At 32.4% G+C, this 12972-nt stretch overlaps 1 protein-coding gene across 11 annotated transcripts in view; it reads left to right on the top strand.

Annotated features, from left to right (window-relative positions):
- The window catches only part of LRRC7 (leucine rich repeat containing 7), a 553086-nt gene that overhangs the window by 277544 nt on the left and 262570 nt on the right, over positions 1-12972 (top strand). For all 11 annotated transcript variants that reach the window (XM_017962453.3, XM_031669738.1, XM_031669736.1 and 8 more), the window contains one exon: positions 1179-1235. In XM_017962453.3, coding sequence (XP_017817942.1) covers positions 1179-1235 — 57 coding nt within the window. The remainder of the gene's footprint in view (positions 1-1178; positions 1236-12972) is intronic.

Raw genomic sequence — 12972 nt, forward strand, 5'->3', positions numbered from 1 at the left:
TAACGTTCAGTATGGACGTGAATAACAATAGTGTGTCCTAGACTACAAAACTTAACAAGTAATTAAGTGTGAAATGCATTCCTAATCACAAATGTTACTCAAGCAACAGAAACTATGAATACCTCTCATTCTTCTCACGTGATTTCCCCAACCCCAGCATTGTCATGGGACATATGATGCGATAGATTTTTAAATGCATGAACTTTTCATAAATGTTAAAATATGCACCTTAGAGTCAATGAAATATGGTATATTGCAACACTTCTCCCATTGTGTAAATAATGAAAATAATAATAGCCAATTCTTATTAAAACTTGTGATATACAAGAAATTATGCTTTACATGTATTACATTATTTAATGTTCCAAACCATACAAATTTGATACTGCTGTCACACACTTATGGATGAGGAAATTGAATTAAGAGAGGTTAATTAATTTGCCCGGTGTCAGAGAGGCAGAATATGAAAGAGTTTGGATTTCACCCAGGTTTGTCTTCTATAAAATCCCATTTTTTTAACTCTATGCTATAGTATTTGCTTTTTAGTTTATTTATAGTCTCTTGAGAGAAATTATTGCCATATTCCAGTGAACACAGCATCTGATATTTAGTATACATTCAAATATCAATGAAAATATTGAACAACAAATATATTTTTATAAAACGTATGAAATTTAGAAGGCTGGAATCCAAAGATATCTTTTAAATATCTCAGTTAATTTTAGGAAAATGATATTTGTCATTGCCCAATACTGATGTAACCCTACTCATAATCAATATGTAAATTTCTTTAAAATCTATAACCATAGTTAAAAGAATATTTGAACATGGCTCTTTGAATAGTGATAATGATAGTTTACCATAGTAAAATTTATTTTTATTTTAATTTTTAATTATTATGGGTGCATATAGTTGTATATATTTATGAGGTATGTGTGATATTTTAGTACAGACATACAATGTGTAATGATCAAATCAGGGTAATTGGGGTATCCATCACTTCAAGCTTTTATCATTTCTTTGTGTTAGAAATATTCCAATTCTAGTTTTTTAGTTATTTTTAAATATACATTATTGTTAACTATAGTAACCCTATAGTACTACCAAATACTAGACCTTACTCAATAATTTTTTAGACAGAAATACTAAGAGGAAATTTTAAAAATTCATTTCTGTAGACTTGTCAAATTGCGGATCTTGGAGTTAAGAGAAAATCACTTGAAAACTCTACCAAAGTAAGTGACTGTGTATTTTCTGAATTTTGAACTGTGATATTTTTTCACTAGTAAGAAAAATAACTACTTTTATTTTGTTTGTGTTTTGGTACTTTAATTGAGTTAATTTATCTACACATTTTTCCTAATGGCCAAAAAGTATGGTATACTGTAAAAGATTCATATTACATGAGAATGTATTCTGTTTTATAAAACTGTAATTACAGGTAAAGGTGGAAAGAGTTCACTTAAGTTTCTTCGCATGGCTGAAGATACATGCCAGAAAATTATTGCACTAAAACATGTGAAATTGTCATTCTTATAGCTAAAAACAATAGTGTCACAAGATTCAACTTAATAGGATGCTTAATTCTTCAAGTTAATTTATGGATTGTAGTATACCTTTCAGTTTTTAAATCAAGAATATGCCACAAAGTTTTAGGAAAAAAGATTAAAATGTTTCAAGAGATCACAAAGTGGTTTAGCTAAAAGTTATATATTCTTTCAAATTGTTCATTTTTACTAGTCTATTTAAAATTTGGTGTATATAAAAATATAGGGTATTTTAAAGTAAAAACTAATCCTTAAAATTTTATGCAATGTTTACCATAATAAAATGCTTTGTTTCACCCAGCTTTGCCTTATTCATGTGTAACAATAGAATTTTGTGTTTTACAGAGTTATTTTTGAAAATCAAAATGGATTTTTTACTCAATTAAATCATTACACTTGTATATATTAAGATGAAAATATTTAAAGTACTATGTTGCTATTATCACCCTTCTGCAGTATTATAGAAAACTATTGAGTACAGTGACTAATTTTTTAAACATTTCAGTAGGACTTAGATACATCTGCTGAACCAAAATGTAACCTTATTTTTTACTTATTAAATCCTTTTCCAAAGCAAACTGGATTGACTAATATTTCAACAACATACCTTCAAGTACATTTTATGTATGATATTGTGTACTAAAATTGTCATTGTAATATAATAACACAATTATGAAAATAACTTTCAATAATGATATGGATTTAATTTGAATATATACATAAAGATAAAATACCTACTTAATCCTCCATAAGAGAAGACAAGGAGAGAGCATAGTAATGAGGAAATGTCTGCGTATTTCACCATCCAGCACTTCTGAATTATGCCTTTCTCTAAGCTAAAGCACTGGGTATGGGCCTAACCCAGGGGACCCCCTCCCAGGCTGGGGGCATAAACAGGTGGAAATATGGTTGAGGGTGTTAATTGTTCAAGTGGAAATTTCCTGCAAATGCAGCTAGTGCCACGGAGTCCATCCCTCATGCTTTTGTCTGCCACATTTAAAGTAAGTGCGAAACATGGCTAACTGGAAGCTAAACCAAGATAGAAAAGCAGGTGTCCCCTTCACCTAAATATATACATTTAGGTCAAGGAGAAAATATTGAGTATGCAGAGGAGAATCCTTTTCCCTCTGTTCTCAAATAATGGCTTTCCTTTGAAGTAGAAAATAAACCTGACATAGGTTGTTAGGTTTTTAAATATATATCTTTAAATACGAATCTTAAATATAAATTAAAACCTGATATAGATTGATAATACGGACTTTATATGAGGTAGCTGTGTGAATAAATCAGAGTACTGAGGAACAATAATAACAACAATAATTGGTGCTGGGGTATTGTGCAGGCTTTCAGATTTTGGTTCAGTATTAAACAGAATTAAAATAAGTAGAATAATATGCATAAATGAATTTGGACATAGAAAAATGTTGTAAAGATATATTAGAACTGGTGTTGGGTCTCTTTGATAGACTCATATACATATAACTTATATAGCTGTTACATTTTAAGAAACATTTTCAAAGTTACTTGCAATCTAGTGTGTTCATTTTATAACCCACAGACCAAAATCTAAAGAACAAAATTCAGGCATAAAATATAGATAACTTTAGTTTTGGGTCTATAGAATGAGAATCGCAGAAAGAAATTCTTCTTTGAATAAAAATAAACTTTGTTTTCACTATGTATTATACCTTTGATCACCAGTCTATACCTGTAACTTAAAGCCACGTGAGAGCAGTATAGTATCCTTTATTTTGCACTCCCAATAAAAATAAAGGTAAAAACATAGTTTTAGGAAAAACAATTTTAGTTTAACAATAACTATTCTGAGAAGAGATAACTCATGATTTACTTAGGGAAAAAAACAAGATGTTGGATTTTTAGTTATTTTCTCTTCTTTTCATCTTTTAAGTCTATATGCTTAGCGATCTGTGCAAAATGTGAATGTGTGTAAGAATTATAATATAACATGCATTAAGATGTACATCCTTTAAGCAAACTGATAGATACACTTAAATGTATGCAAATTCTAGGATAATTTTTTTCTGTTAAGAAAATAGTATTATAAATTTCCTTATAATGTTTATGATCATTACTCTACATACATCAAGGAGGAGTAATAAAATTAAAAGTCCTTCAGAAATGCATTTGCCTAAAACTCATTGAAACAGTCAAGTCTTGATTATTTGTAATAATAGAAGATAGTAAACGTCTGAAAATAACTAGAACGCCAAAAGGAAAAATTTTTAGATTCCATGATACAGTTTTTCCTTATAGAAGAATTATCTTCTTCATTGTGTTTTTTGAGGGATAGTCAGAAAATGTGGAGATGGTAAAGAGAATTCAAATGAATGTTAGATGTCAAGGGAAAACCAAGCCTTTGTTTCCTTATTTGTTTGCTTATTTATTCCTTCCTTCATTTGTTTGTGTAAGAGCATCTCAGGGTCAGGAATCAAAGAGAGGCTGGATTCTCAGTGATGCTGTCTCAGGGTGTCTCATGAGGCTTGAATGGGCCAGGGTTTGCCTCAAATCTCACTCAAGTGGTGGTTGGCAAATGGATTTCTCACTGATGATAGGCTGGAAGCTTTCCATTCTTTTCCTATAGAAGCTCATGTGTGCTTCTCTATAGGGCTACTCTCAGTGTGGCTGCTTGCTTCCTTCTGAGCAAGTGATTTGAGAGAAAGCGTGTACATCTAAGACAGAAGCCTTGGTCTTTATCTAATCTCAGAAGTGATATACTATGATGTCTACCATATGCTATTGATCACAGAGACCAAATCTGGACCATTTCTTCCAAAGTATGGAAGAAAACAATGTTAAGACTATAAATACCAGGAGACAGGGATTAATGGAGTCCATTGTAGAGGTTCCTACAACAGGTCTGGTTCTCAGCATTGCTAGTCTAGAAATTCAATGCCAACATATACTAGATGCATCAGACACAGGAGGCCGACACACAAATCATCAAATGCACGGGGGATTTTATCTTAGCACAGGACACTCTGTTTTCCAGAACTCCAGCTATACTGGTGTTCCTCTTGAACAAAACAAGTGTGTTCCCATTTTGAAGGTTTTACACCATTGAGAATTTTCTTTCTATACCTTTGCATCGTTAGGTCTTATGATTTATGTCTCTCTTCAGATAACTGCCTCCTCGGGGGCCTTCCCCAATTATGTCATATAAAATTGTCTCCCTTCTTCTTTACACCATTTCATTATTGTATTTGATTTTCATCATAGCACTTACTGCTTTCTGTATGATTTTGACTCTTTGCGTACTTGGAGATACCTCCTCAAGACAGTATAAGTTCCATTAATGAGAGGTTATTTCCACTTGGTCACTGTGGACTCTCCAATGCCTTAAACATGGTAGACATTCCAAACGAGAATGCTGAGCTCCGGATTCACAATAACAAGTATCTGTCATGTGACCTTGACATTTTGCGTCACTTGATTATTTTTCTCCACAGAAAATTATATGGGAAGCCAAACACTATAATCAGATTAATCTTGAAGAGCAGCATGAAGTCAGACAAGGACAAACGATTGGGATTTCTCAATAGCTGATAGCCCAGACTTGGATTTTATAAACCTACACACATTTTCTCTCTCTCTAAATGGTTTCAAGTTAGGCACAATAGTTAAGACATGACAGGGAGAAAAATAACTTCATATTAACTAAATTAATATTTGTAACAACTAAATAAAATACAAAAATGGTATAATATTTGCTTTTTATTAAAATGTGTCACATTTCATCAGGAAACAAAATATATGTCAAGATAAAAATGAAGGGATAAAAACAATTTTTTAAAATGAAATTTAGAAATTTTTTCCACAGAAGTAACATAACATCATATAAATGATTGGTAATAATCATGGGTTTTAACTTTAAATAAAACTGTCCCATATGTGTGAGAAGAATTTTTCTAATACCCTAAAGTTAAAATAAGGCCTCATTCATTAATAATTTATCAAGGCCATGACTAATTTTGTTTCAACTAGAGTTTAAATATATTATGTAAATGCATGTGTTAATTATGAAACTATGAAGTAATATGAAGAAAAGGAAACATAAATTAAGGTAACATGAATATTCATGTCTCCTGATGCACAAGGCATGAAGCATGATACCTCACTTTGCTGTCATAAACACTGACTAAGAGAGGAATGTTCAAATATATTCCAACAGAATTAATGGGGTAATATCGGTAAATACAGTAAAACCTGATGAACATATTCAAAATTGGGAAAGTGGATAGATTTGGTAGATGAAGAATGCTAAGAGTTGTTGGAAGAAGTTCTAAGTGGAAACATAAATCTGAAGTAGTGACAATATCTTTTGGGTCATTGACCCTTCAGAGAATCTGAAAAAAGCTATGGAATATAGAAAAGTATTAATTCTAAAGTTCAACTTGTATCTATTTTCAGTATATGAATAGTCTATTGTGAATATACATGTTCTTATTTTCACCTAGAAGTAGAATATTTTGCCTTTTATGTAAAATAAGCCACATCAAAATACCTAGTATTGGCTAGGAGCAGTGGCTCACATCTGTAATCCCAGCACTTCGGGAGACCAAGGCAGGTGGATCACTTCAGGTCAGGAGTTTGAGACCAGCCTGGGCAACATGGTGAAATCCTGTCTCTACTGAAAATACAAAAAGTAGCCAGGCATAGTGGTGTGCACCTGTAACCCTAGCTACTCGGGAGGCTGAGGCAACTGAATCACTTGAACCTGGGAGGCGGAGGTTGCAGAGATCATGCCACTGAACTCCAGCCTGGGCAACAGAGTGAAACTCCATCTCAAAAAAAAAAAAAAACAGAAAACAAAAAAAAAACCACCCTAGTATAGAGCACCAAAAAGAGGGCCCTCCCGATTTTAGGGTTCAAATTTGTCAAATGGATAATTTTAGTCATATAACCGTTTCTAGTATGTTGATTGAAGATGTTTTTAAGAAAAGAATATTTTATTGAGTAAATTTTATTTTGGGTTGTTAATAGGATTAGATTTCATTATCATCTGTGAAGGTTTTTAATTTCCCATAGTAGAAATTATTAAGGAATTATTTAAGAGAAAAATTTTCCAAAGTACACGCATAAATGATACTTTTAAACTACTAAGCTGTGTATGCTAGATATCTCATAAATGGTGTATCTATTATTTATATGATTTTATCCCTCAAGCATCGTTGCTTTTATTAAGTGATTTTGCCCCTGAAAACAAAGGTTCAGGAACTCTGTAGTACCACCTTTGTGAATACCTAAGGACATGTACACAACACAAATATACTTACAGAAGATGCCAATACATTATACCTTAACTAGACATACTCTTCCAAAAAGATTCACTTTAAATTATGTACGTAAATTAAAACCAGAGCTACACTGACAGCTGCACACTGTTAAGGAAAGATATTAGATCATGAAAGTCGAAAAAGACTAAGGGACTATTACAGATTCAAGAAGACTAAAGAGACTAAAAGAAATGTCCTTCTTAACTGGTTCTTTAGCTATAGAGGACATTTTTGAGACACTGACAAAATTTGGGTTTGAAGATTAGATGCTATTAATTTCCTGATTTGGATGGTTGTATTTTGGTTGTGTAGAATGTTTATGTGTAGGAAATACTGAAGTATTTGGGAGTAATGGGACACCAGATTGGCGGTTTATTCTCAAGTAATTCAGAAAAACATGATTTTTAGTTTTTAAACATTTTTGTAATTTTGTGACTGTTTCAACAAAAAAGTCACTTTATTTTTTATTGTGTTATTCGATTTCCTTTTTAGTTTTTTCATTGTGGTAAGACTACTTAACATGAGATCTACCCTCCTAACAAACTTTTAAGCATACAATACAGTATTGTTAGCCATACACACAATGTTGGACAGCAGATGTCTGCAACTTGTTCATCTTGTATAACTGAAACTTTATACCAATTGAACAACTCCCCATTCCCTCCTGCCCTCAGCCCCTGGCAGCCATCATTTGATGCTATTTCTGAGTCTGACCATTTTAGATACCTTGTGTATGTGGAACGTGCAGTATTTGTCCTTCTTTGACTAGCCTATGTCACTTAGCAGATTCACCCATGTTTTAAGGTGGAATAATATTCCACTATATACATACCACATTTTCTTTATTCGTTCATCTGTTGTTGGAAATTTAGGTTGATTCCATATCTTGGCTACTGTGAATAATGATGCAATGAACACGGGAGTGCAGACATCTCTTCAAGATCCCAGTGTCAGTTCTTTTGGATATACATTTAGAAGTGAGATTACTGGATCATATGGTAGTTCTATTTTAAATTTTTTTAGGAAACTATTCACTATATTTTACCATACTGTTTTCCATAGGAGCTGTACCATTTTCCAATATAACAAAGGGAACATAAAAATGTGTTTTAGAAATATATTTTCAAAGATAAATAAAGATAAAACACTTTCAACACAGATAAAATTATTAACTGTATGAAATATTTGTCAATATACAGGTTAAGGGAAGAATTTACACTTCCATACTAAAATGCTAAGGCCATCAGGCCTATAATTCCAGCATTTTGGGAGGCCAAGGTGGGAGAATCACTTGAGCCCAGGAGTTTGAGACCAGCCTAGGCAACATAGCGAGGCCCTGTCTCTACAAAAATTTCTAAAACTTAGCTGGGATTGGTGGTGTGTGCCTGTATTCCCAGCTACAAGGGAGTTGAAGTGGGAGGATCACTTGAGGAAAGGAGGTTGAGATTGCAGTGAGCTCTGATCATGCCACTGCACTCCAGCCTGGGAAACAAAATGAGACCCTCTCCCAAATAAATAAATAAAATGCTTAAATATTTATAAAAATCAGCATTTTAGAAGTAAAGGTTCTATGTATATGAGTAATATATGCACTGTGTATTTTTTTCCTAACCTGAATGGCAATAAGTGCTACATATTTATAATTATCACTCAAATTTCTAAACTATTCATTTCCAAGTACTATGTTTTTGTTTCTCATATAAGTTCATTTATTCTTTTTTAATAAGATTACTCCATAGGCAGGCTTATCTAAATATAAATTTGCTATGTTTTCTTCTTTTAAAATCCTTCCTTTGTTATCTAGTTTACTACCAGTTATTATCAAAATAATGAAGAAAGCTCATAGATTAATATGTATTCTAAACTGGACAGGTGTGACTAAGTCATGTTTCCATTCTCATTTCAGGGTCCTATTAATGAATTTACCTCATTTGGCATTATGCTACCCTACTAGCTATTTTAATGAAATACATCAATAGGTTCCTTAGTGCCATTGTAATGAAAATTTCATTGTCAGGCACAGCTTACAGAATGGCTTTTTGATGTTTCTATTAACTCTGTATTTGTAATTCTGTTTTGTAACTGTAATACATAATTGGATACTGTGTGATTGTGTTATCATATTACCTTATGCTTTTACTAATTTATATCAATTTACAAGGTACAGTGTTTTTCCTGAACCCATAGTACCATCCTCTTCAGGATTGTCTTTATCAAAATCCCCAGTTTGACAAGCTAACTAACCAAGGGAAACCACATCAGTGCCCTCTGCTTTTAGAGAATTGTACATGGAAACATATATTTTCTTATCACTTGGTGCTATATTTTCAATTCAAATGAAATAAGTGGACAATCATGACATTCTATATTTAAAAGTATTCTATAAATTATAATGTGTTATAACAGAGTGATTATTAGAGTCACTTCTAAAATATCAAATATGTGCTTTCCATAGACTCACAAAGGAAAGACTGAGTTCTGCCTTGTGAACTAATTGTATTTCTTTTTAAACTGATACTCCCCACACAAAATTAAGAATGATAATATTGTGATTAGCTAAGGATGTATCAGGAATGGGAGGAGCTTGGAAGAGGTCACAAAAGCCAAGTAACACCACGGTATTCAAATTGCTCTTTTCAGACTACTTCATTTTTTGTTTGTTTGTTTGTTTTTTCTTTTTTTCTTTCTTTTTTTTTTATTATTATTATACTTTAAGTTCTAGGGTACATGTACAATAGCTACTCTGATCCCTGATGATTAGTTTACCAAAAGATAGAAACTGCCTGCAGTAACAGTGATGCTGAAAATGCTGGGCTTCAGTTTTATAAGATCTCAGAGGCTTAGTCTATAGTGGAACAATTAGCCCACACTCTTACTTCTGTTTCGCTGAGAAGAGCTGTAAAGTACTTGAGTGGGAATGCACTTTGCAGGCAAAAGGCCCTTGTTGCTTGTTTATGAGTTATTTACCTTCTCTGAATCTCAACGTCCTTATTTGTAAAGAGTGCTAGATGTCATTACCTCTTTTAAGCTGGGAAATGTATTTTGGGTAAGAGTTGATGAAAATAAGGCTTATTATCATTTAGACCCAGGAAGAATTTTAGATAAATTTAGTATACACTGACACTTAGAAAATCTGGGCGTGTGCAAGAAAAGATTGGCATGAGTTCTAGATATTTTTCATTTTATCTCATAAAAAATCTTTATCATAAATGAAATAATGTTATTTTTAGTTTCTTATAATAAATTCTTAAAAATAATGCGTGATGCTAACGTGCCTTTCTTACTTCACCAGCAGTACTCTAATGAAAACTTACACGACTCATTTTCTGTCATTCTCAATAAAAAAATATAGAAAATGTTTAAATAGTCTAGTTATTAATTCTTAATGACTTTTTGCTTTTAAAATTGGTAACTTCTTTAGTCAAATATTGAACTTAGCAACTAAAACACATGATAGAAATGAACACTCAACAAGGATTAGGAAAGGCATACATCCATGGTTTGTATCTTCATGTATTTTATAAATTCATTATTGTGGATTTTTGTTATATCCTTTATGGTCTCTAAATAAATATAGTATCTTTCCTAAATGAACATTCTGAAACATTATACTAATATTGACTTTTGTCTCAGCGTCTCAGGCCAGAAAATACACAAACAACCTAGTAACAGATATATTCCTGCGGTCTCAGGTATTACCTCTGTGCTGATGAGCTGCAAACATTTATTTCCAACCTGAACTTTTTATCTGAATTCCAATTCCATATTCCCATAGCCAACCTCATATGGAATATTCAACACATGTTAAAATGGAAATCATCCTCATTGCTCTTTTCCACCCAACACCCCATAACAAAACCAAACTCGGTTAAACCAAATCAAATAGAAATCCTGTTTCTTATTATATACTGCCTAATGACAGCACTACTATGCACAGAATCACCGAAAGTAGAACTAGCCACCTCATTTTCCTCCCCTACTAGCCCCAAATCATTAGCCATCAACTTATGTCACATCTGAGCGCTCTTCCCTTCCCATGTTGTTGCCCTACTTGAGTTTCTTAATAACGCTTGCCTGTGCCATGAACAATTCCTCCTCCTTCTCATCTCTACCATTGGAATACATCTTCCTTATTGTTGTCAGAGCTTTCTTATTAAAACATACCGAGGCACATGTCAATTTGAAAGCGCAGATTGACTGCTCACAGCTTTCAGAAGACAAAATGTCAAGAATTGTCATAGCTTGGAGTCAACATTTCTGGCTTCATTGCCTCCCAACACTTTCATGATCTCACGAGGCTTCTGCTACGTCCAATATACAATGCACCTTTATATCTCTAAGCATCTTCCTTGAGATATTCCCTTTTTCTGTCTGAAAAACTTCAAACTATCCCTTAACTTTCCCACCACTTTAACCATGAAATTAGCCATAGATTTTGCATTCAGAGTGGTAGCTTAGAAATTCTTCTTGAGTTTTTGCAAGGCAAAGTTTCCATGGGAATTCAGATCTAATTATAGTTTTACTCAGAAATATAATAAGCTTAATTCTGTGAGGGTTTTTTTGTTATCTTGAATATATTATCTGAAGCTTTAACTCCATAGTTCAACTGTCAACTAAGCAACTGCTGAGCAGTGTGCTTTCCTACCCAACTGCAGATTTTGGAACGGCACAGTCTCTGCAACAGTGGACACATAACAGGTATTGAGGGATTGATTTTTGCCAGGCTCTCTTCTATGATATTTTAGTAGGTGCAAAAAAAAAAAAAATTAAAAACAACCCTGAATTTCATCAGATATATTTTATTATAGCATCTTAAAAAATTTCCCTGCCACCTGAGCTTTGATTTTTACTTTTAAAAAGGACTCTTCATGAGTAAACAACAAACTACCCCATTATTGATAGTTGGTTCAATAAGACACACTAAAACCGCTGAAATGTATTTAACTCTCCATAGATTTTCTGCTTTCTTCAGGTCTCCTCTCTCCTCTCTACTCAAGTCAGGGTTATTTCAGGTCTTTCAATATGCAAAATACATCTTTAAAAAGCTCGCTTTTCTGTCGAACAGATGCAAGGGGGAATATTTCTAAATTGCTATAGTTTGCCATAGTTTCTGTGACATTTAAGATAAGTGGCTGAGCAATATTAAAAATAAAAATTCACATAAGAAATTAACTTCATGATATTAATTTCTTTAGATGCATATTGTATCTTTTCTTCTGGTAATATAAGGTTATAGCTTGTCCTTTCATGGATTTAAAAATATATATCATTTTCTTACCAAACTAATTTTTCCATTGTGTTTAATTTTATACTGTTTATATTGCATATACCCCAAACCTTTACCTAACTACTTTGCATTTCTATTCTTTTTACTTTAAATTTAACCTTTTCCCATAACTTTAATAGGACTCCCGTTCACATTTACTGCTAAACAGCAATCTTTTCTAGTTATAAACTAAATGCACTACAATTTTATGAGCAAGATTAGAAATAAAATTAATTAGATTACAAAGCTATGACTCTTATCAAGTATTAGCTGTTTACATTTATGTGCATTCTAAAATGATGGGATAGAATAACTTACGCCATATGAGTTGGTTAAAAAGTAAGAACATTCTTAGGAAATATTCAGTGGCACTGTAGATAAATGAATTATTTTTATTTTAATTACAGTAAAATGTTATTAAGGCTATCTATTGGCTCTGGATTATACTGAAATACATCTAAATTAAATGTATTTCTAAAAGCAAAAGCTTCATTTTGCTTAAATGTTTCATGAAATTTTCAAAAGAAAATGGAACAGCATTTCTTGTACTAAATGTAATCTTAAAGAGCATCTTTTAAATTATTACTTCCATCTAAATGGGTATACATTGTAAAATATAAAACACATTTTAAAATATATACATTTTAAAATTTATACTTTAGTTTTATAGAAGGAAGACCAAATACCTAAAAGGTTTACTTAAGAGAGAATATAAAATGAAAAATCTTTGACTTCCTATTGTTCATACAATAATATCTAAACCCCAAAACATGGCAATCCGGGCTCTTCACAATCTGACTCCTACCTTTCCTCCTACCACTCCCTACTTAATTCCCTAAATATGACTCGCAAGTTTGTGCCTCTG

Source organism: Papio anubis, chromosome 1 (genome assembly GCF_008728515.1).
Source record: "Papio anubis isolate 15944 chromosome 1, Panubis1.0, whole genome shotgun sequence".
NCBI lineage: Eukaryota > Metazoa > Chordata > Mammalia > Primates > Cercopithecidae > Papio > Papio anubis.